This window comes from Cnephaeus nilssonii (genome assembly GCF_951640355.1).
Source record: "Cnephaeus nilssonii genome assembly, chromosome: 12".
In the NCBI taxonomy this organism is placed as follows: Eukaryota; Metazoa; Chordata; class Mammalia; order Chiroptera; family Vespertilionidae; genus Cnephaeus; species Cnephaeus nilssonii.
The window spans coordinates 48271787-48298086 of NC_137083.1; the positions used below are offsets into that span (position 1 = coordinate 48271787).

Genomic DNA, 26300 nt, shown 5'->3' on the forward strand with positions numbered 1-26300 from the left:
ATTGGCACTCACAGTTGTGGCAGGTGGCCCCACTGTATCCGGTCTCATCACAAGTGCATTTGAAGCTGTCCCACGTTTGTGAGCACTTCCCACCATGCTCACAGTGATTGGGCACACATCTGTCAGAGAAAGAGACAAACAGAAATAAACCAACCAAAAATGGGATTTATGAATGGCCAGATTCCAGGCTGTCTGGGCAATATATCATTACAATGCCGGTTTGCCTTACCAAGACAATTAATCCTTGTTAGTTTGAGCAGATTAATATGATTTGTGATGGAAAGTGCCAAGTGCACAAAAGATGATGTATTACAGGCCTGGTGTTTCCCACTTTTGAGTAAACAATAGAAATTAACAAACAGTTGAGAGATTCATTTGCATATCACAAATTCATTTTAGTTTTCTTTTGCACACACACATAAAAACACTAGCTAAATTTCCTCCTGGTGAAAGATGGATTAGCCATCTTGGTTCCTGCCCTATTCTTTATAAAGGCCAATACCAAGTCAGAAAGGGGTAACACTGAGTTTTCCATAGCAATTTGAGGTTCTGAAATAATGCATGGCAAAGGCAATGAGAACATACCAGCCTGACAAGAAAATATTTGTCTTTCTTACCTTTTTCCCTATGCCCAGCTGGCTAATAGAAGACACCTACTTAAAAAGGCAGCAAGCATAACATATGGGGTGAGGAGAATGTAAGTTTGTATTCAAATCTTTGTCTATTTATTAGATGGGCAATCATGACTATGTAATTTAACCTTTTTGAATCACAATTTTCTCATTTGAAAAATGGAGTAATTATACTTATAAAGGTTTAGAAATAATGTTCATAAACTAGATAATTACTAGGAAGGATAATAGAGGGCCAATAAATGAATGGGAGCTATGAATATCTGGACCATATCTTTCAGGGCACAATTGCATAGCTTGCCTGTATCTTAGCAATAGTGAATGAAATTGAAATTTGTTTAGGAATACTAGCACAAACTCTTTCTTTTGCCCTTATCTTTTTCATCAATTCTTCTCTCCAACTTCTCCACAAACTGATTCTTTATGATCCAGGTTAAGATGCTCACAAATAACAAAGGTATTAGTTGTTATGTGTTAGCATTCACAGGACATTTCTGGATTGAACAGAAAACTCTTTAAAATAGAAAAGTCCACCCAGAATAAAACAGCAGAATCTATAATAATGGGTCATAGGTAATGGGCTGATGGAGAGCCACCCTGCATGGAATTCCTTAATTATAATAAAGCCCTGTAAATTTCCTGCTGCAAAATAAGATGATTAGTGATGAGCATTTTTTTCATGTCTATTGGCCATCTGTATGTCCTATTTGGAGAAGTGTCTATTCAAGTTCTTGCCAGTTTTTAAATTGGATTGTTTGTTTTTATGGTGTTGAGTTATATAAATTCTCTATAATTTTGTAGTATCAGTTATAATGCCTCGTCTTTCATTTATAATTGTACTTATTTAAGTCTTATTTCTTTATTTTTAGTCTAGCTAAAGGTTTGCCAATTTTGCTTATCTTTTCAAAGAATCAGCTTTCAGTTTTATTGATCCTGTTTGGTTTCTTTGATCTCTATTTCATTTATTTCTGCTCTGTTTTTAATTATGTCCTTCCTTCTGCTAACTTTGGGCTTAGTTTTATCATCTTTTTCTAGTTTCTTGGATGCAAAGGTAGGTTGTATACTTAAGATCTTTCTAATTTCTTAACATATGTTTTTGTTGCTATAAACGTACCTCTCAGAACTGCTTTTGCTGCATCCCACAAAATTTGAAACGTATTTTCATATTCACTTATTTTAAGGTAATGTCTTTTTGTTTCCTTTTTGATCTCTTCTTTTAACCATTGGTTATTTACAAGTATGTTGTTTAGTTTCCACATATTTGAAGATTTATTCATTTTTCTCTTATTGTTAATTTCTAATTTCATGCCAATGTGGTCTGAGAAAAGATTACCTTTTAAGATTAATTTTGTGGCTTATTATATAATCTTTCTTGAATTATGCTCCATGTGCACTTGAGAAAATATGTATTCTGCTGCTGTTGGATGGAATATTTTATATATGTGTGTTTAGCTCCTTTGTTTTTTTTAATAGATATATTTTTTATTTTAGAGAGGAAAGGAGAGGGTGAGGATAGAAACATCAATGATGAGAGAAAATCATTGATTGGCTGCCTACTACCAACCGCCCCCCCCCAACCCCTGGAGATTGAGCCCACAATTCAGGCATGTGCCCTGACTGGGAATCGAACCATGACCTTCTGGTCATAGGTTGACACTCAACCTCTTAGCTGCACTGGCCAGGCTAGTTCCATTGTTTTATAGTGTGGTTCAAATCCCACATTCCCTTGTTTATTTTCTGTCTGGGCACTCTATCCATTGCTCATAGAGGGGTATTGAAATCCCCTACGATTTTTATATTGTTTTCTATTTCTCTATTAACATATGCTATGATTAATATATTTTAGTGGTCATATGTTGGGAGCCTATGTATTTTTCATTTTTATACCTTTTTGAAATATTAACCCCTTTATCATTATATAAAAGCCTTCTTTGTCTCTTGTTACCATTTTTTTACTTGAAGTCTATTCGTCTGATATATCTGATTACTTTTGGTTACTATTTGCCTGGAGTATCCTCTCCCACCCCTTCACTCTCAGCCCATGTTTGTCTTTGGAGCTGAAATGAGTTTCTTGAAGGCAGCATATAGATCTTGTTTTTAATTCATGTAGCTACTCTATGCCTTTGGTTAGTGAGTTCAATCCATTTACATTTAGGGTAATTACTGATATATGAGGATTTACTACTACCACTTTATCTTTTGTTTTCTGGTTATTGTATATCTCTATTGTTTATTTTTCCTTGTGTTTTTGCCTGCTCTTTAAATGCGCTCAATTTCCCCCTTTTTTATGTTTCATGTCTTTACTCTAGATTTTTGTTTTGTGGTTACCATGAGGTTTGTATAAAATGTTTTAAAGATAAAATAGTCTTTTTTTTTCAGATGGCAGCAACTTACTTTCACTTGCCTATTCAGGTTCCATAATTTTCCTCCTCCCTTTTTCTATTATTTTTGTCACAAATGATCCGTTTTTTGCTGCAAGTTCCTTACCAAATTTTAGTCTCTCTATATAGTTTCAATGCATTTTTCTTTAACCTCTATACTATATTTAAGGATTTAACACCCTATTTTAAATAGTTACAATTTTCTAGTTCTATCTACTTATCACCTTACTCAAAGATTTGTGTACTTTGGTTTTTTTATTTCAGGTAGGAAAATTACTTTTAACATTTCTTGTAAGGCAGGTCTAGTGGTGATGAACTCACTCAGCTTTTGTTTGACTGAAAAAGCTTCTATTTTTCCACATCTGAAGGATAACTTTGCTGAATAGAGTATTCTTGGCTGGCAATATTTACCTTTCAATACTTTGAATATGTCATTCCACCCTTTCCTTGCCTGCAGAGTTTCTTCTAAGAAATCTGCGTATCATCTAATGGGGATTTTTTGTAGGATAATTTCTTTTTTTAGCTGGATGCCTTTGATATTTTTTATCATTAACTTTTGATAGCTTCATTATAATATGTCTTGGAGAGGGTTTTTTTTGCATTATGATAGTAAAGTGGTCTAACAGCTTCATGGACTTGTATGCCTAGTTCTTCCCCCAGGTTTTGGGAAGTTGTCAGCTGTTAGTTTCTTAAATAACCCCTCTGCCCCCCCCCCCCACTTCTCCTTCTGGTATACCCATTATTCATTCTTATGTTGGCTCTCCTAATGGAGTCTAATAGGTCTCATAGGTTTTCTTTACATTTTAAAAACTTCAGTTTTATTTATTCTTCTGAAATCATTTCTAGATTCCTATGTTTCAGGTCATTTATTATCTCTTCCATCTAATCAGCACTATTACTAATATTTTCTAATGAATTCTTCATCTCCTTTATTGAATTCTTCTGTTCCAGGAGTTCTATTTGGTTCTTTTTTTAGAATTTTGATCTCTTTAGTAAAACGCACCTCTGTTCATTAATTTTATTCTTGAGTTCATTGAATGCCTTTTTGAGGTTACTCGTAGCTTGCTGAATTTCTTTGTAACAGCTATTTTGAATTATTTATCAGTTAGATCCCAATCTTCCACGACTTTGAGTTTGGTTACTGGAAAATTGTCAGTTTACTTTTGTGATACCATATTGCCATGATTTTTTTCATGCTATTTAATTAGATGTGCCTCTGCCCAGTGCATTTGAAGTAGCAAACAACTTTCTTATTAGGTAAAGCTTTGCTTTGATTTTAACAGTTTGATATATTGTCAATAAAGGCATTCTTTCCCCAGCAGGTGGAGCTATAGCACTTTTTTTGTTTGTTTCTCATACATGAGCTGCCTCATGGCTCTATTTGAGAGCAGATACATTCCATCCTCCAACCCCTCTGTCAGAGATGTCTTTGGTACCAACATCAGTGTGGGGGTTGCCTAGATTGTGGGCACCACTGCCAGGGAGGCCAGGGTCATCTAGTTCTGCCACCTCTATGAGGTCCAATCCACCCAACTTCAGATATACAGAGGTACAGATCCCTCAGGTATCCTGGCAGAGGGTCCTTTGTTGTGCTCTGGATATCCTAACTTAAAGCAGACAGACAAAGGGAACAATTTATACTACCTTTATGCTGATATCACTCTTTGACACCCTACATTTAATAGGCATTTGGTGATGGTGTTGGGCATAGTGTTATCAAGGCTACAAAAATGGTCCTTCTCCAAAGACCTTATCATCTAGAAGGAGGATAAGATTCATGCAAAATACAATATGAGGCAGAATTTCATGACTCATCAAAGAAATATGAAATGCTACAGAAATTTGGATAGTGGAGTATTTATGAGTAAAATCTAAATAATGGGCTTAATAAAGTGTAGAACATTTCATCCAGGCATTAAAAGAGGAGTTGCATTTTTATAAGGAAAATGTTGAAAATTGTCCCAACTGCAGAAAAGAAAAAGCAATGACAAGGAAGTAAAAACGCGAGTGGCAGGTGGTCATGGGTTGTTGTTTTGGGTGCATTCCCACAGCCACTACCCTCTGCAGACACAGAGCTGTGGGCCTCAGCATAGGTACTTACTAGTATATGCAGGAATCCTGATTGTCCATATCATGGGAGCAATCAATGAAACAGACACTTCAAAATTACATAAAACTAAAAGACATCCTTGATACTTAATTTTAGAATACTGTATGTGTGTGCCTTTGTGTAATGTATTTACTTCTTAAATTATTGTGGGTTAAAATTAGCTCAGCCTAATAGTGAAAGTAATATACATCAGCTCATTGTATCAATTAATTTGGTGGAAGTAGTACAGAAATGTACTGAGTTGTAAAAAAAAAAACAGGTTGGAATGTAAATGTGCTATTAAAAGGGCACAAAGCAGAAAATCCATGTCTCAATGAAAAAAAAAAAAGATTACTGTATGTGTACACACACACGAAAAGCATAAGTCTATCAAGTGAGATTAAATACTTCTAAAATCCAGCATTAATAATTTATTCAAAAGTGATCTTTTATTTAAATGCAATTTTAATATTTTTTGTCTTTTTTTATTAATCCTCACTAGAGTATATTTTTTCCAGTGATTTTTAGAGAGAGTGGAAGAGAGAGGGAGAGACAGAGAGAGAAATATCCATGTGAGAGAGACACATGGATTGGTTGCCTCCTGCATGAGTTGCAACCAGGATCCAAGCAGGAGAGGAACCTGGAACCGAGGTATGTGACCTTGACCAGAATCCAACCCGAGTCCCTTTGATCCTCAGGCAATACTCTATCCAACTGTGCCAAACTGGCTAGGGCAATATTTTATTTTTTAATGTTTGTTTTTCATATTTCTAAAATCAACATGATACATATGCTGATTATTGGCATTCCAATCCTTAATGGCATGGAATGTTTTATGTCCAAATCAGGTTGAATAATCAAATGTAACTCCAAACCCTAATATTTTATCAGTATATTAAAAAAGGTTAAGACCCATTACCAAGCAAAACAAATTAACCTAGGTTTCCACTTTCTAATTATTTATTTCTTCTACTGTACTCCTATGGAACTATTTGCATATGTCCAACATACCCTTATCACACTGTTTAGTGATTATTTGCTTGAGCATATGACTTCTAAATTGTGACACTTTGCAGTTAGGAATTTTTATCTTCTGATTCTTAGCATGACAAGGTGCCTAGCCCACTCTCAGTAAATACCAATTAATGGGACGACAGAAGAAATGGATTAATTCAATGCTAGAAAGTTATGCCAAGGAATTAAAGTAATTTCGGAAGAAATATCTCTCTACTCTAAGAAATATGGACTATGTTTATGTATGATGTTAGTCTTAGATCCAGACTTATGCTTTAGTAAACTAATTATTGGAGTAGTTCCCAGGAAATGTATAATTTGTGTCAGAGCATATCCTGGCTTGAAAGTTTGCTTTTCATAAACAAAGAATCAGAATGCCTCGATTGCTGCTACCAGAGAACTACTTGACCAGGATCAGAAACATACAGGGAAGCTGGCAGGTGTCAATTTGCTGTGATCAAAGGGCTCCAGAGCAAGTGATGCATCAAATTAACTCTGCTCCCAGCTCGCCCTGGTATCAGAGACTCTGTCGGCTGGAATCATCTGTGCCCCTGTGCCGATGCTTTCCAAAAATGCTTAAAATCAGAATGCATTTTAAAATGAAATTGGTACCTCAATACATAAAACCAACAAAAGCTGTGTTTTGAAAGTTCAAATGTATAACAATTGCTTAATATAGCACCAAATGGACAGTGTAGCTGCTTGGATGGATGCGACGATTCCGCCCAGGGTTCTGAATGACAGTTGCAGTTTTATTTTATCCAGAGAATCTTTTTTATTTCTATACTTGATTCCCACTGCAAAGCATCGAGGACTTTGGTATTTGGACATAAGAAACTGCAAATGGTACCACATTTGTTTGCAGCAGTTCACTTTGTAGTTTGTGGATACTACTTAATTAAACAGGGAGAACAGAAGAACTTTATTTCAAATTTAAAATATGTTATCCTAGGAAGCATAACCGAATGTATTAGTAGTCTTCAAAGCATTTTGAAGGTGCTTTATTTATTTATTTTTCTCTACAGTGTATAGGAGTTAAAATAAAACTTTAAATAAAATTCAAATAAATCTTATTGTTGCCTTTTAAGCCACATTTGGTCCTGTAGAACTCAAAATAAAAACCACAGTGTGTCAGCACCAGGACTTACACAAAACCCAATAGCCATTGACAGTGGAGTATTGATCAGAACAGCTTGCTTGCTGTGAAGAACATCCTGAACTACTGGTACGCAAATGCGTTGGTTCTCAAAGTTTTACGTGCATAGGAACCACTTGCAAACCTTGTTGCAATGAAGATTCTGATTTTTTAGGTCTGGGATGGAGTCTGAGATCCCGTTTCTCATAAGCTCCCCAGCAATGCTCACACAGCTGGTCAGAGGACCACGTTGTGAGTTCCATTCTCTGTAGTAGGGTCTCAAAGAATGGGGACACCAAGGGGAGACACAGCACAGAGGCAGACAGCCTGTCGAAAGGACAAACTTGATTTACTTTGCCATTTCTCCTGAGACTGTACTTTTTTCCTAGGTCCTCCCACCCTTTTTTATATGATTCATTCAGAGGGACAATATGATAACCTCCTCATCCCATTTAGTAGGTTTAAATTTCAGAACCTGACTGTAGACCTCATATAATTCAGAGACAGTGATCACTGAATATAAAGGTAGTTTCATTTCACCCTAAAATCAAGTTCCTTATCCTTAATGACAGAATCAACTGAAAGCTGGCACCTGCTCAGTTCTTATCTAGAAACTCGCGCCAGGATACTTAATTTGCGATTAGAGGGAGTACCACAAATCTCAGAGAGTACTACCTGCCCATTCAGCATGCCTTGCTCTAAACTTTAGAAAACTTTATTGGAAAAATTTTAAAAGTGATTTATAAGTTACCATCCTAGCATAAATTACCTCCTGAAATTATGATTTCCTTCTTTGTCTTGCCTTCCAATTTTATTTTTGCTAATTAAGAAATTCATTTAGAAACTTTGCTTTCTTAAATGCTATTTTTCCTATTCTTGGCCCCCAGAGCTTTTCCGCAATCATGGTGGAGTTTTCTTCTGCATTACCTGCAATATTGATATTTTAGTACTTTTATTTGCACACTAATTAGCTTTCAATTTTAGTAGAAGGCGTACTCCTTATGTGGCATATTTCATTACCTGCTATTTCTTCTGGTCCAGCTGAAATTATATAGAGAAATAATCATAATTCCAGCAACTAATTTAGTATTTCATTACTACATAACTTACTTTTATAGTTGTATAACAAAAAAAATGAATGTTATATTGATGGTGTTCCTTCAACAAGCATTTATTTATGGAAATATTTAAATGCATAGATATTGACTGTACTGCTCACAATATGCCCAAATGTCCCATTAAAAATAATCAAGCATCTTTGTTCCACATCTATGTAACTATACAATTCTACACTAACCGTATCAATGATTAATTTTAGCCTTACAATATAAACATATTAAAATCATTTCTATTATAATAAGCTTGAGTTCAGCTTATCTTACTTTCGTAATTTACTTTGCGTTATAATTTTACAATACATTCTCCATCGTTTTATGAATAAAACACATTTTAAAAGATCACAGGTTCACAGGAGGAGAAGAAACTGTGAGATCCTTTGTTCCTTCTGTCTCCTAGTCCAACCGTCTTTAACCCATATAACAGTAAGTTCTTTCTATTTAGTCACCTGCTGTAATAAAGATACTCTAAGACCAAATCTGAAGAAACAAAAAATCAAGGAAGTAAAATGCAATTAGGAGTTAGGTCTCTCTATAAGCCTAATACTAAAAATATTGGTACAGACATAATATATCACAATTGCATGAGTATACTGAGGTTTGATGGAAAAGTTAATCTTTGAAAGGAAGTATGGATTTAGGTTAGCCTGGAAGGAAGAACACCTTTCCATGCGGAGGGACAGTATGAGCCTGCACCAGTATGCACAAGTGTAAATTGTGGTTATGGAATAATGAATTGTTGAGTTTTGCTGGAGCAGAAGGCTTGCATTCAGGAGTGAGGAATGCAGCAACAGCTCTTCCCCTACCTTTCCGTCATCAGCCTGAATTTGTTCAGGTATCTTCTCTGCTTCATGTGGCCATGTGCCTTTAGAAGGGAGACACTCCCAGTCCCTAAGGGACTAAAAGTAAAGAACCAGGCTTCTTAATGAAGTCATTAACCTGTTGCACATTGTTCCTCAAAATCTATGGTCCCTTCTATCACAATAGAATGTGTCCATACATAGAGCCACTGACTTCTCCACGAAATGAACTTTCCATGATGGTAGGCTCTAGGTCTGTGCACCACTCTCTATCCATTGCCAGGAATTCTGCCTGTCATTGAGCATATAATCACTGAATGAATTTTGAATAAATGAATAGCAATCATTTGGAATGGTTGGAATGTCTTTCAGAGCCATTTTGAAAATATGTGACCGCATATGAACAGAGAATGTCTCAAACTGCTGTGTTTTAAGTGAGCTTTAGATTACATTTTTCTCAAATCTAACATAAAAGGATAACCCCATTACACAATAAGTCAAAGTGTCTGACTCAAGGCTTCATACAATTTCCACACCTACCACAATGCTATTTCCTTTATAGATGAAGAAAACACACATCCAACAGAAACCCTATAACCTGAAAAATTGGCCAAGACTTTATATATTGAGATAATTATTAGAATGGCAAGTGCAGACCTGAAGAAACCCACCAGTCAAGAAAAAACAGTATTTTGACAAATTAATCAATATATAAACACATACCAAAAGAATAATAAAATAATAATTAATTCAAGAGTGAAACCCCATAAATTTACAGGTTTCTTCTATTAAAGAAAGTAATAGTAAGAGTAACTCCTATGGGATACTACAAATTGTGTTTTTATTAGATTAGAAAGATTAAATACCTTAAAGAAAGTAATACTATTAGTGAAATTATCTTGAAAACAAGTTAAAGTATTTTACAGTTTATGCTTCCAAAGGCATACAAGCAGTTGTTGTAAGTTTAGCACATTAGAAAAATTTGCACAAAAATTTACACTAATCATATTACACTATGAAGTGCAATATGATTTAATTGGCTCACCACTTTTTCTGATCCTGAAATCAAATTGGAAACATCTCCTTAGACAGGCTTCACTGTATTCTGATCCCTCCAATATTCACTAGTGAAGAACATTTAAAATGTCCTATTTTCAATGTGACCAGGTTTAAAAAGCATCACCATCTTGAACACAGTATTCCAAAAGGTAGAGACACAAATGGCTTCTAATGGCCTACACAGAATATTTTCATTAAGAAAAAAAAGATACTATACTAAGGCAGAAATATGCAACTAATAGATCTTTGTTTTCTAGATATCAATATGACAACATTTTAACATAAGCTGCACATACACATGGTTAGTTTTTTTAAATGTTTTCTATCGTTACATAATTTGTTAATGAGACCATCCACCTTCCCCAGATGTTGGAATACAGAGTTCCTGAACTTTCCTAAGACAGTACACATTTGGTTCAAGACTTTGAAAACTAGAACTGACCCAAACCAGGGGATCTGATAAATTGTAAAATGAAACAGCTAAAGGATTAGAGTCTGCTCAAACACTGGCAATAAATCCACTGCTTTATGCTTGCGTTGAGCAATATGTGTACCATGTAGACATGTTTTCAATATTTTAAAAAGTCAGTAGTCTAAAAATGAGCTCAATATCCCTACAAGAATAAACTTTTCATGTGTATATATAATCTTTAAGAGGGAATGCTGTCATCACTATCATTTCAAAGAGCTGTAGGCAGCACAAAACATCAAGTAAAATACCTATTAAGAGAGAATTATTATAACTGAGCCTCTTTGCCATGCAGATTGTTTATGTAGTCTCAGATACATAATTATATACCCACTTCCACTAATACTGTTGAAGACCTTTTAATTTTTGTTCCTATCTTAAGTTAATAGCCTATTAAAATTTTGATGACATGGAGTTATCGTAATACATATATGTGAGTGTGTTTTGATGGTTTTTAGAAGATTTTTTTTTATTCTAAAATTCACATCTGTACTTCTGGGTTAACAGAAAATTCAAACCACCAAAATAGAAAAGTAAGAGTCTGCCTCTAGAAAGAATGATAGAACTCCTGGTTTTATCTTTTTATTTTATAGATAAAGAAACAGAACTGGAAATTCAATGAAATTAAGTGGGCACAAGGTCACAGGGTACAGTTGTTGTATAGTCAGGACTTGGGTACAGATGTCTGTCTAGTTCTTTCAAAATACCGCATACTAGTCCTAAGTTACAATGGAGAAAAGTTGCTGCAAACTAGAGATCTTTGGGAAGCACAGAAAATTATTGTCTTTAACATATTTGAATGCCTTTTGTCTGGGCACATTCTCTCCAATGTCTGGCTCTCTGACATTTTTTTTTTTGCACTGGGTCCCAAAAGGTATATTATGCTTATGCAGATTTTTAATATTTGTCCAGTGAAGAAATTAAAATGAATATTTCTGACACTATTTTTATAGTTGATTCAAAGCGAATAGTGTGGCAAACAATTTAATCAATTTCTAAGGTTTTGTTATTATCCTTACTGTTTAACTTATTATTTTCTCTGGAAAGCTTAGTCTCTTTGGAAGGCAGTGTTCGTTGTAAATTAAGCTGGCTAGAAATCTATCAGATATCTGTGACAGGTATTGTTTGGAAAAGAGCTGTAGGTTTTGATTCTCAAAGGACTAAAGAAAAGAGACCTATGCTAATAGAGATAGAGGACTGGAAAATGTTTGAGGGAGAGCCTACTGCTATCCTTTAGGAGGCCAGAGTATACAAAATCAAGCCTCATGACATATACTTTTGTTTTATCTCATTATTATTTACTGTAACTCAGCTAGATTCCAAATTTCTTTAGGTCAGGTGCTCGGTAAGACCTGGGTCAGCACCAGAGACATAGAAGGCCCTCGATAAATGCCTGTTGATGAATTACTGAATCAAAGACAACAGCACAAGCAGCTTCTCCTCATCTATTATAGATGTTCCAGCACAAAAAGAAACACAGAACTTACAGGTTGCAAAGTTTTTAAAAAAGTCAGTCCTTACCACATTCTTCAGAGATGCACATAGTTATGGCCACAGAAACTAAACTTTTCTATAGATCTCACAGCTTGTTATTGCCAGAAAATAACATCCTCAGATTAATGTCCTTAATCCTTATTTTCTAGTGTTCACACTTGTTTCTTTGTCTGTTAAAAAAGGAAGAGGATTCCAGTGCACAAAGCTAATGTCAATAAATAGTGGAATATGGTTTGCACATAGTCTAATGTCTTGTTTTAGTGAACATACCCACTTTAATAATGTATCCCTAATACTTTCAAAATAAGTATGTTCATTATTGTTACTTCTCTTGATATATTTCCCAGAAGACAGCCTCCAGTTGATTACCCACTGTTATCACTGTTTCTGTTAATACTTGGCTAAGCAAGAACACAGAAATAAGTCATTTCAAATTTATTTTAATTTAAGAACTTTAACTCATTTATAGAAATCCTGGGTAGCATGGTTTAGAACATTCACTATCTCATTAATTGGATTTTGTGCAAAAGTAAACTGCTGTCACACCCGTTGCTGTATGGAATTGCATATACTGTTATCTTTAAGGCTCTGTTTGAGAATTTACATTTTAACCAAAAAATAACATTGGCAGTATCATTAAATTGATTAACATTATCATGGGCTAGACAATTACATGCTTTGCAGAGAAGATGTTTTAAGGTTCACTGAAGAAATAACTAATGAAAAGTGGGTACTACTTTATCTCTTCTTCATAAATGGAAAGAATAATTATTGAGCACCTATTACGTTCCATGAAGTATATGAAGCACTGGCCATCTTAAGGAAATATGATGAAATGTACACACTGTTGTACATGTTATTGTGGAATCATGGACAGAATACTCTGGGAGCGTGCAGGGTGGTTATGTATAGGATGCTATGGTGGGGTGGGGTGGCTAATTGTCATGGAAGCTCTTTGCACATGATGCTTGAGCTGGTTGTAGATGGGTAAGAGCTCAGAATTTAAGAAGGTACTCCTGGACATGAGAACAGCATGGGCAAGGATAGACAGAAAGTCTTTTAACAGGTGAACTGTGCATGTCAGGAATCTATCATTGTTGAATCTTTAACAGCAAAACTGGGAGAGGCAAGAGTTATTCTAGTCATTTCTATATGTGACTAATAATGGCATTAAGTGTCAGACAGGTATTATGTGGTTCGAGTTTCTAGAAGTCAACTCTATACTCACCTACATGCTGCTTTTTCATAACTAGGCATTCAATCTCTAATTTTACTGTTAAGAAATAAAGATTGCACCAAGAATTTGATGGCAGAGCTATCCTGTAGTTACTTTCCTATGATAGATATCATAAAGTGATTAATAACAACATTATACCGCTATTACTATGAACTCATTTTTCTACTATTCTTCAGTTCACTAGAAACAGAAAAATATACATATAGTAAAAAAACAAAAAAAACAAGTCATCCTATCTAATAAAGAGGGAATATGCTAATTGACCCTCACACCATCATAAAGATGGTGATGCCCACAGCCAATAAGGAGGGAATATGCTAATTGACTGCCCCGCCCTCAAAGATGGCAGCGCCCACAGCCACAAGTTGACGGCTCCCAGTCCCCTCAGCCCTGCCAGGGTGGCAGGTGCCTGGCCGCTCCATGCCCCTGCCTCCAGAGTTCCCCAAGCCCTTTACCCCCCAGACACCCAGGGCTGGCCCAAGGTGCAGGCAAGCCTTGGATGGTGGCTGCCCAGCATCCCATGGATGGCCCGAGGTGCAGGCAAGCCTTGGATGGCAGCTGCCCAGCCACCCAGGGCTGGCCGGAGATGCAGGCAAACCTCGGATGGTGGCTGCGAAGCCGCACAATGCGGCTTGTGCTGCCGGCAGTGGCAGCAGCAGAGGTGTGATGGGACGATGCCTTCCCCTGATTGTCGGGTCGCCCCCAAATGCTGAGGGTTCCTGGACTGTGACAGGGAGCAGGCCAGGCTGAGGGCCCCTCTCCAGTGCATGAATTTTCATGCACTGGACCTCTAGTCTATAATAATGATTGTTCAATTCATAAATCTGGAGCCAGTAGGAACCCTCACTAAACATTTAAAAATAACAGGTAACCATAAAAAGGAAGGAAATCTTACCATTTGCAATAGCATGGATGGATCTGGAGAGTATTATTATTATTATTATTATTATTATTTTTAAATATATTTTATTGATTTTTTACAGAGTGGAAGGAAGAGGGATAGAGAGCTAGAAACATCGATGAGAGAGAAACATCGACCAGCTGCCTCCTGCACACCCCCTACTGGGGATGTGCCCGCAACCAATGTACATGCCCTTGACTGGAATCGAACCTGGGACCCTTCAGTCTGCAGACCGACGCTCTATCCACTGAGCCAAACCGGTTTTGGCTGGAGAGTATTATTTATGTTAAGTGAAATAAGCCAGTCAGAGAAAGACAAGGAACACATGATTTCACTCATACGTGGAATCCAATAAACAAAATAAACTAACAAGCAAAATAGAAACAGACTCATAGAGAACAGAGGGATAGCTCTGTTCAGAGAGGAATGGGAGTTGCAGGCTGGGTGAAGGAATTAGGGGGAGGGGAAGACAACTCATAGACACAGACAACAGTAAGGTGATTACCAGAGGGAAGGATATTGGCAGCGGGGCAGAAAGTAGGGGAAGTAGTAGAGAGTAAAGGGGGATAAATGGTGATAGAAGGAAACTTGACTTGGGGTGGTGAACACACAATACAATATACAGATGATGTATAATAGAATTATACACCTGAAACTTATATAATTTTATTAACCAACTAGAGGCCTGGTACAGGAAATTTGTGCATGAGGGGGTGTGTCCCTCAGCCCAGCCTACACCCTCTCCAATCTGGGATCCCTCTCACAATCCAGGACTGCTGGCTCCCAACTGCTCGCCTGCCTGCCTGCCTGATTGCCCCTAACCGCTTCTGCTTGCCAGCCTGATCACCCCCTAACCACTCCCTTGCCAGCCTGATTGATGCCTAACTGCTCCCCTGCCAGCCTGTTTGCCCCTAACTACCCACCCCTGCAGGCTTGATTGCCCCCATCTGCCCTCCCTTGCAGGCCTGGTCACTCCCAACTGCCCTCCCCTGCTGGCCTGATCGCCCACAACTGCCCTCCCTTGCAGGCCTGGTCCCTCCCAACTGCCCTCTCCTGCTGGCCATCTTGTGGTGGCCATCTTATGTTCACATGGGGGCAATCATCTTTGACCACATGGGGGCAGCCATCTTGTGTGTTGGAGTGATGGTCAATTTGCACATTACTCTTTTATTAGACAGGATTAGATAGGATAGAGGCCTGGTGCAGGGGTGGGGGCCAGCTGGTTTGCCTTGAAGGGTGTCCCAGATCAGGGTGGGGGTTCTCTTGGGGTGTGGGGCGGCCTGGGTGAGGGGCCTGTGGTGGTTTGCAGGCTGGCCACACCCCCCAGCGACCCAAGCGGAGGCCCTGGTATCTGGGATTTATTTATCTTCCATAATTGAAACTTTGTAGCCTTTAGTGGAGGCCTCGGCCTCCCAGGGTGTGCGGAAAGCTTGGATTCCTCCATTGCCAGGGAAAGCCAAGCCTTCTGCTCTCTCTGTGGCTGCAGCCATCTTGGTTGGGTTAATTTGCCTACTTGCTCCTGATTGGCTGATGGGCGTGGCTTGTGGGTATAGCAGAGGTATAGTCAATTTGCATATTACTCTATTATTAGATAGGATGCCACCCCAATAAATAAAAAAAAAAGAGTAGAAGGTGAATAAGGTAAAAATTATGAAGACATTTACAGTTTTTTCAAACCCAGAAAAATTAAATGTCAGAATCCCCCCAAGCTGGACCACCTTCAAGAAAATAATTCATCAAAAATGGAAATGGTTTTAAAGAAAGTAATAACAATAAAAATCTAACTATTTTATTAACAGGCATTTGACTTCATAAATGGTAGTAAAATGATTTGACATGCTTAAGTTTAACTGCAAACAGCTCATTTCTGCAGATTTATTATCTTACTTAAAATAAGATTGCCCTATAGAAAATTTGATAGGCTAGAATTGCTTCTAGTTAGAGTTTCTTGAGCCTACTTTTATTCATTCTGAATTATTATGGCATCATCATTTATGTCAAAACAGTTGAGTCTTTCTTAGTGTTTCAGATAATTAATAACTGTGGGTTTCTAGGGGCTTATCCCTCAGTAGCAAAAATGTATTCCCAAACCTAATTACTCAGGCCTAAACTTGAGTTTACCACTGAGCATTTAATTTAATTTTTTTTAGTGTTGATTATTTTTGTCACAACTGCGAAGCCAATCTTGCTTATAACCATTTCAAGTGGAGTAATAAATTCCCATAGAATATACATATATTAAAAAGTAAGTGAAACCTTTAGCATTTCCCTTCTATCTGCACTTGGAATCTATTCTTGGTTTTTCATGATTCAGGATAACTCAGGATATACCACCATAAGAGAAATCCACCCCCACCTCCCAGAAATAATCCACAAAAATTCTAATCCAAGGAAATAAGACAATGTATTTAGTCAAACAATTGAATAAGCAACACCCCCCCAATTTCAGCTTGACTGGCTCTAACTTGGAGTAGAACAGGGGTCAAAACTCAATCCCACAGCCCCACGTACCCCCAGGTGCACTGACAGATGCAGCAGGGAGGATTTTATGGTTAATACCAATGAAAGGCTTCCAAATAACCAGTTTCCTCTTAGGTGAAACTCATATGGGGGATGAAACAGAAAAAACAAACCCAAAACACAGACTCTTTATGAGAATAATGAATACACTGGTACTTCTCTGATGGGATGACCATGTGTTTCAAAATGACCAACTTCAATATTTGAGTCAAATTGTAAAGCAAAACAAAACTAGAGTAAAGCACCTTTTCTAAAGCACCACCTGTGTTCTGGCCCCAATCTTCCTCAACCGGCTCTACTCTTCACCATTCAAGGTTCTCCAGGGTTTGCTCCCTTTTACTTTTCTTGCCCTTCAATTAAGACACAAAATGGTCTAATTATTCTCTGCACATACCATACTTGTCCATACTTCCCAAATGAAAAAAAAGAAATGATTGAAAACCACTATTACCTGAAACTGAGGTAAGGAGTTTTCTATTCCCTTTCAATACATCTTCAACCCTGTTTTTGTTTAATTATCTATGAAGGTTATTGATTTCAGTATGTTAGAGTTATATTCTGCTGTCTTATTAAATTATCTCTTTGTATTGAGTAGTTATTCCATTGTCTCTCAGTTTTCCAGATAAATAATCATATTGTTACCCGAAAGGGGACCTGGCCCTTGGTGGGTCTGCCTAGGGCCAGCTGGTAGTCTGCGGTTTCTCGACTTCCTGCAGGAAAAAATTTCTCAACAAGAATACAGATGATTATGAGGGTACAATTATGAAAGCTGGGAATGTAAAACAAAAAAAGAGTTTAGAATAAAAGAAGCATCAGGAGAGCCTAGGCTGGGCTGCCCTAGCTCTCTGGGAAGTCAGAGAAAAGGAGGCTTTGGGATCAGGTTGAGGGGTTAGCCTGGGATGAGCTTCCACTGCCCATTGCTCACCTGGTTGCAAGCCTAGTGGGGTTCTTTAGGGTTTAGGCAATGTGTGCCTGTGGGGAAAGAAGCGGGGGGAGAAAAAGGGAATGGGAATGGCAGGGGCTGTTTCTCAGAGGGAGAGTACACTCTGGGTCCTTTGTCTTGAAGCTTTATCTTAGGGGAGGTCTCAGGGGAGGGTTTTAGCATAACATTCATCAGTTTTTTAGGTGTGCTCCTCCAGGGCTATGGTCTCCACCAATTGGTCAGTGTCAGGAGGTCATTAGTCATTGCATCTGGTCCTGGTGTGGCCCACTTGGTTTTGCTGCTTTTCTGGGTCTGGAGCTGAAATACAACTGAGGCATAGATGATATTTCTAGCGAGGTGACCTTCTGTACCTGCTGTAAATTGCTGTCATTTTGTTTAGCTATCTGTCTCAGTTTCCCAATTTCACTTGTCATGGCTTACTGGCCTATCTCAATATCATCTACAAAAAGAGACAGCTTATTCTCTTTCTTGTTGTATGCCTCTAATTGCTTTCTTTATTATATATCTCCAATATGTTAAGTCATAGTGGAATAGTGGGCAGCAGCTTTTTGTTCTAGTGGTAATGACTCTAGTGTTGTCCTTTATGATAGATGTTGGCTAAATGATGGCTTTGAAGATAAGCTTAGTGATATAGAACACCAATAAAATCATGTTTAAGAAGTATTTATCAATTCCTATTTAACAGAGGTCTTTTCTTTTTTAAAGAACTGGTATTGAATTTTGTCAAATTCCCTTTCAACATCCACAGAAATGATCATATTGTTTTCCTCTTGGGCTCTATCAATATGATGACTCATATCATTAGACTTCCTAATATTGAATGATCCCCCATTTCTGAACTATTCCCCACTTGGTCATGTTATAATATGAACTATAATGGACTGCTGAATTCTGTTGAGTATACTTTAAGACTTTTGCATCCATACTCATGGGTGGGAGTGGTCTGAGTTTGTTTGTGTGTGTGTGTGTGTGTGTTTGCTTTTGTTTTATTTTGATAAAATCTCCGTGAGACTTGAAATTGTTGAAATTATTTAACAAAAATTTTTGAAAGTTTTCCTCTACTTCTATGCTCTGAAATAGTTTTTATTTTCTTAACTTCATTTTTATTGTTGACATTATTACAGATATTACCATCCCCAACCTCCACCCTTTGCTCACTTCCACCCAGCCTCTGATTCCCTTTCCTCTGGCCATCAAAAGTAAGCTTTTCTTTTTAACCCATAATGTTATTCAGAGCTAATTGTTCATTTAAATGGATTTAAACTGAGACGATAAGGCCAGAAATGTAAGTGTATGTCTTGAAGATTGTAAATCGCATGAGTTTTGAAAACTGAGTGATCTGGAAACAGTAATACTAGTACTGCTAATTATTGGCTGTGCAACTTGAGCAAGTTACTTAATTTTTTTCAAGTCTTTGCTCACATGAAAGTTTTTAGTGATAATTTTACTTTTGTTTCACTAGTGCATACATAGATATTAAAATTATTGTTGTATATCACTGGCCCAGTTTCAAGGCTATTTAATTTATAAAAGGTATAAGAGATTAAGGGACAAAAATGAAAATAGGTGGACTAGAAGCTACGGTGAATCCAGTCTACTTCTATGATATAAAGTTCCTGCTACTTTTAGAAGATGTGGAGCACTTAGTATTAATGAAATGAGTGATCAGAAAGTCAAAGTTGAGAACAGAAAAATATACCTATCAGCAGAGAAAAGTATTTTCCGAGGTCAGCAGAACCACGCAAAAGGCCAGCTTTGACAGGGCGTGCAGTCAACTCTTGCACACCAAAACTAAGATTAAAGACCATGATCCTGTCAAATGGGAGATCAGTTTCTCAAATGGGATTTTAAAATACAGACCCTCCACAGTGAACGCTGCAGACCCAGTGTTATTAAAGGTCATCGGGATGTTTTCTTAAAGTTGCCGTGTTGGCAGCTTTATCATGAGCTCTGACCCTTCAGATATAGCTGCTGCAGGACTTGTATTAAAACCCTGTTCCCTTCACTCGTGTCAGAAAGTAAAGGCTAAGGCTTCTTGAAGGATAATGGGCTCTGGGGAGGCCTTCCTTGAGCCATTCTGGGTTCGGTTTATAAACCGTCTGAATGCACCCTGGTGAAGCAGCCCCAATCCTGCTGAGATTTTCCATCCTGAAATTAAATTTTGTTGTGCTCTTGAAGTTAGAGAGCAAGTATTCAGAAACCACAGCCTTGTTGGGGACTATCCTGGCAATATTAATAAATTTGTGATTTTGCTCCAATATAAAACTGCATATTGAATATATGTCTGATATTATAAGTCTAGCACAAAACAGTGACAATCACAAAATGCTCTCCATTTCAATAGAAGAGGGGGGAAGCCTTGCATACATGATGACAATTCATGAAATGAGAGGGATGCATAGCCCTGGCTGAACACATACTTCACTTCAACTAGAAATCCTGCTTTAAAAAAAACCCTAAAATCACTAAATAAAATTAATTCCATGTTTGAATTAGAAATGTATAGCGTGGGACAATATTTTAAAAAGTGTAAAACTATGGTGAAGTTAAAGTCAGTGCTTAGCATAAGCCAGCAGGAAACAAATATTGAATTAATATATGAAAGAACACACCAAAAATGAACAAATTCTTTGTTGACGTAAAATTATATGTTTGATTTACATGTAAAATGTTTTGAGTTATAGAATGTTTTAAATTTTATTTTTGCTCTAGCGTTATAAGTCAGTTCTCTTAAATAACAAACACGAGACGATGCACCTTAGGTTCCTATTTCATAAATCACCATGGATTTTCACTTACCTACTATATATATGTAGAAATAATACATTTCTCAAAAAAATGTATAATTAAAGCAAAATAATATGGTCTTAGTTCCACCTCTCATTATAAAACACATCAGAGGGCTTTTCAAAGTTGTTAGGTCTCGGAATTATTCTCTCAATTTTAAATCTTGTCAGTGAGAATCCAATAATTATTTTTGGGCTCACTTATGCTAATGACATTGCACAGTTCGCTTCGATCATTTGGACCCAGGCTTATTCTTTTGTAAAATTGGGAATATAGTGCCTAATTCACCTAGCTAGCTGTGAGAATTAAAAGTAGCAATTTATAGAATCATTGAGTACTTCCTATGAACCAAGCCCTGTTCAAGGTTCTAGGAACACACATTGAATATGACCATTTCCTGCTTCAAGAAGGTTGCATCCTAATGGAGGGGAATACAGATAAGTAAAGCCACAGCTACAAGAAAAGAACAGTATCCTAACATAAGTCTACACTTCATCCTCCCAGGAGACATTAAGGAAAGCCTGATGACAATGTTCTGCTTCTTCCGGAATGTGGGAAATCAGGAAGGCATTAAGATTTGGATAGTTAACAATGAGAGTTTCCCAGGAAGACACGGTGCTGGGGGAAGGGAAAACAAGAAGACCTAAAGAAACTCTGTCCTGCCAGGATAATCAGGACAGACAACAAGAAACAAGACAGAGTGGGTGCAGGCTGCTAACAAACACCTCCACAGATTTGCAGAGTTGACACTCCACACCGATGAGAGCATCAGTCCTAGACATCTTCAGGGGTCAAAGAAAGCATGATATATTCCCCAGTCAGGCTTCCACATTGTACATTCACATTTCTCTTTAAGAGAAATATGCTCATTACAGATAAACTGCAAATGTCTACAGCATTTCATAGCTCATGCTGAGATCTCTTGCAGATAAAGTACAGAGTGAGAAGCTAGGTTCACATTTGACATGTTCCTTTTTCAATGGGTGTATGAACATTTTGCACATTAAATAATTTGTCTTTCCTGTCCATTAGGATTCTCTTCTATGCTAAAACCAAAGGAAAACTCCTTTTAAAGAAATACCTGGTTCATTAACTTCCTACAGCATTGTAAAGATTAGCATTTTCATGGTCTGGCATGATTTGAAAAAGGATGCTCAGGATCCATTGATATTTTTCAAAAAGTATATCATCATGGTTTAGTATATATAAAATAATACAAGAGACAACAGAAGAAATTAAGATAATAAATTTCAATATAATTTACCCAATATAATAGAAACAAAGCCAATTATGTAGATATATAGAGAACTAAACCCTACATTAATTTTTAAAAGTAATTTAACTATTTTCATTACTTATAAATTTTTGTAAATGTAGATTTTCAGATGGTTTACTAGAATGTTACTTCATGATACCTCCTCCAGGTCCCTATTGTGTTATTATTTGTGTATCTATATGTATATGACCTATAATATAAAGATATTTCCATTGTCATTAGAACATTTTAAATTTATCATCATAGACCTCATTTAAGAGAAGACCAGGAAACAAAATTTTTGTCAATTAATTGTTGTATATTTGTTCAGTATTTCTAATAAGGATTGATTATCTATTATTAAGCAATAAGGAGTGCACAAATAAATATAATTGATTTGTTTTCACTTAGGATTGGTTAATGCTTATATAGCACCCAAACCTTCAGTAAAAATGCCCTAGATTCTTATGCAGTCAGACAATCTTAAAAAACAACAACAACAAAACTCCTTAAATTGAGAAAAGAAAATTTCTCTAGATGAAATTTAAATTTTTATTTGAAACTTTGATTCTAATCTAGCAATCTGGAGATAATCCTCTTAAACATTATGTTTATAAAATAAAAATGACAAAAACAGAAGAAAGAGATGATTTGCATCTCCAGAAACACAGAAGATGAGAAAATAAAAATACTGCATCTCACACTTCATTTGCAGGTCACCGACATTAATTTAATTTTAAAACAGTTGCAGTATTGAATTCTAGTGCCATTTAATGGCAAAGGGAATTTAATTAAATCAACCACATTATTAATTGCTACCTTCTTATTTTTTAAGAGCTATGTATAATTCATGAACAAATTGAGAGAATCCACAACAAATTGAGAGAGCCTTCTTAAAAACAAAATTATTTTTTATGTTAAAAGCACTTTATCATATTGGAGTAGTGGGAAAAGTTTTTGTATTAAATTTCTTAATAATTCTCTTGATACTAGCCTTATTTATAATTGGATTTTAATAATATTCCATTTATATATTATCTTTATTTAAATATACACTGAGTGGCCAGATTATTATGATCTCTGAACGCATAATAATCTGGCCACTCAGTATATATATATATATAGATATAGATATAGATATAGATATAGATATAGATATAGATATATATTAGAGGCCCGGTACATGAATTCATGCATGGGTGGGGTCTGGCCAGCCTGGCCAGGGGGAGGGGACATGGGTGGTTGGCCAGCCTGCCTGCTGGTCAAACTCCTGGTCAAGGGGACAATTTGCATATTAGCCTTTTATTATATAGGAAATACACTGAGTAGCCAGATTATTATGTGTTCAGAGATCATAATAATCTGGTCACTCAGTGTATATATTTCATAATGAATATACATATATATATATATATATATATATATATATATATATATATATATTGCAATAAATGTATATTAGAATATTAGGAAAAGAGGTAAAGAATGAGATAAAAATGTCTCCAAAATCCTACCACCTTGAATATATTCACTCTAAACATTTTCATGTATTTCTTTTCACATAGTTTTTCCTAAGTATGTCCATAAATATATGCATGTTCTCTATACACACATATGTAATTATGCTATGGAATGAATGTTTGTACCGCCCTCCCCCAAATTCTACTATGTTGAAATCCAAACCCCCTAGGTCAGTGGTCGGCAAACTCATTAGTCCACAGAGCCAAATATCAACAGTACAACGATTGAAATTCCTTTTGAGAGCCAAATTTTTTAAACTTAAACTTCTTCTAACGCCACTTCTTCAAAATAGACTCGCCCAGGCCATGGTATTTTTTGGAAGAGCCACACTCAAGGGGCCAAAGAGCCGCATGTGGCTCGAGAGCTGCAGTTTGCCGACCACGGCCCTCTGTGATGGGATTAGGAGGTGGGGCCTTTGGGAGGTGATTAGGTCATAAATGTGGAGTCCTCATGAATGGGATTAGTGCCCTTATAAAAGAGGCCTGGACAGCTAGCTTGCCCCTTCCAGCATGTGAGTTTAAGGAGAAAAGACAGCCATCTAGGAAGCAGGCTCTCTCGCCAGTCATCCAATCTGCGCTTGCCTTGATCGTGGACTTCCAGTCTCCAGAACTGTGAGAAATGAATTTCTGTTGTTTATGAAGCACCCAGTCCAGGGTACTTTGTTACAGCAGCCAAATTGACTAAGACAGTATATATTGATCTATTCACGGGTGGAAGAATATGTGTGTAAAAACAAGCAAACATGAGTTACTCGCACATACTAGTGATTCTCCAAAAGTCTTCTGAAATCTATCCACTTGTCTGTACCTACTGGCTCCATCATGGTTGAAAGGACAAGTATCCCTAATGGGTCCACAGCTAAATCTGTCTGTCCTTAAATCTATTCTTCACATAGAAACAATAGTGATTTTAAAAAATAAAAACCTGCTTCCTTGCTTAAATTTTTGACTTTCTACTGCACTTAAGATAAAGAGGACAGTCTAAACATGACCTACAGGCTCTGTGCGATCTTCCCTCTGCCCTCCTCTGCAGCCTTGAGCCAACTGGGTCTCCTCTGTGATCCTGCCTGTCTAATCACACTGACCCTGCTTCTCTTACCAGATGCTTAAAGGTCCTTTCATCCTCACATGCTATTTTTTAAGAGAAGGAATAAGATTCATCTCATATTGCAATTAATGTCCAGACAAAATAAAGCATTTAAAATTTTGCCCTTAGCTGATCTTGGCCTCACCAGCTAGTGTGTGTGATAAGAATTTAACTAAATAATCACTATACATTAAAGCTTGTTCTGATTCAATAATTTAAACAGTCTCTTGAGGTAATGTTCAGGCACTCTTGGGATAAATCGTCTTCTCTCATTGTCTCATTGTGAGGAAGATAAGAGGCTAGATTTTCCCACAGGCATGGCTATAATTGTGGCAGACCTGGCTGTGGTTCTCATGTCTCTAACTTCCTAAGCATCCATCTCCTTCTGATTCCATCAGTGCTGATGTGGACCAATTACATTCTGGTACTGAAGGCCCTAGATAACTCTAAAACATGACAGTAAAAGGAGCAATAACCTTTCTTTAAGGAATATTCTTAAGTAGCAGGACTCTCTCACCTTTAGGCAGAAAGGGATCCTATTTCATGTCCTTTATGAAGCACCCAGTCCAGGGTACTTTGTTACAGCAGCCAAATTGAACGAACACTAACATAAACAATGGCAAAAGCAAACAAAAGAATATGAATAAATGGAAGATTGCCACATTCAAAACTAGAAAATAAGACACAGTAGTTCAACAATCAAACAGGGTTGAGAGGCAGTCCTGCTGACTGCTTGAAGGACTCTCTATGGTAAACTGGGATGGGGTGGCAGGTATTTTAGCAGATTCTTTAGAGCCCAAGTCAAATATCTACCACAACCACTCAGAACTTTTCTTCCACTTTTTCTCTCTCATCCTATATAATAAAGAGGTAATATGCAAATTGACCATCACTCCAACACATAAGATGGCCGCTCCCATGTGGACACAAGATGGCCACAACAAGATGGCCCTCAGGAGAGGACAGTTGTGGGCGATCAGGCCAGCAGGGGAGGGCAGTTGGGAGGGACCAGGCCTGCAAGAGAGGCAGTTGGGGGTGATCAGGCCTGCAGGGGAGGGCAGTTAGGGGTGACCAGGCTGGCAGAGGAGGGCAGTTGGGGGCGACCAATCCTGCATGGGAGGACAGTTGTGGGGAGACCCAGGCTGGCAGGGGAGGGCATTTAGGGGCAATCAGGCTGGGAGGGGAGCAGTTAGGCATCGATCAGACTGACAGGGGAGTGGTTAGGGGGTAATCAGGCTGGCAGGAAGAAGCAGTTAGGGGCAATCAGGCAGGCAGGCAGGCAGGCGAGCGGTTGGGAGCCAGCAGTCCTGGATTGTGAGAGGGATCCCAGATTGGAGAGGGTGCAGGCTTGGCTGAGGGACATTCCCCTTCTCACCCCCGTGCATGAATTTCATGCACTGGGCCTCTAGTGAAAGAATAATCTCAAAACTAATGCAGCTTGCCAATTATGTTGATGCCTTGACCAAAATATTCTGAAAGGAGAAAATAATTCTAATTCCCTGAAACATATAGTTCATAAATTGATAAGCTAACATATGTCTGCTGAGAATTCAAATAAAACTAAGAATGACAACTAACATTTGTTGCATGATCGGTATCAAGCAATGTTCTAACAATTTTTGTCCTTACAACATTCTAAGCTAACTACAATTTTTACTTGTTCCTTCAAATATGGAAACTGAGATGGGAGGGTATTCTGATAAGTCTAACCAAATAAAATGTAACATGCAAATAAAGTTTCTGAATCCACAATTGTGGACCAGATCTATGATGTGATATCCTATCCAAGCTAATTTCCCATGGAACCACTATTGGATTTCTAGCACCATAATTCTGCTATAGTTTATTTTCACTATATTTTT

At 37.3% G+C, this 26300-nt stretch overlaps 1 protein-coding gene across 1 annotated transcript in view; it reads right to left on the bottom strand.

The window, feature by feature from the left end:
• CNTNAP2 (contactin associated protein 2) overlaps window positions 1–26300 on the bottom strand; it is a 1845950-nt gene that overhangs the window by 719517 nt on the left and 1100133 nt on the right. The window contains exon 11 of the mRNA XM_079786825.1: window positions 13–119. Within this exon, the coding sequence (XP_079642951.1) occupies window positions 13–119 (107 nt within the window). The remainder of the gene's footprint in view (window positions 1–12; window positions 120–26300) is intronic.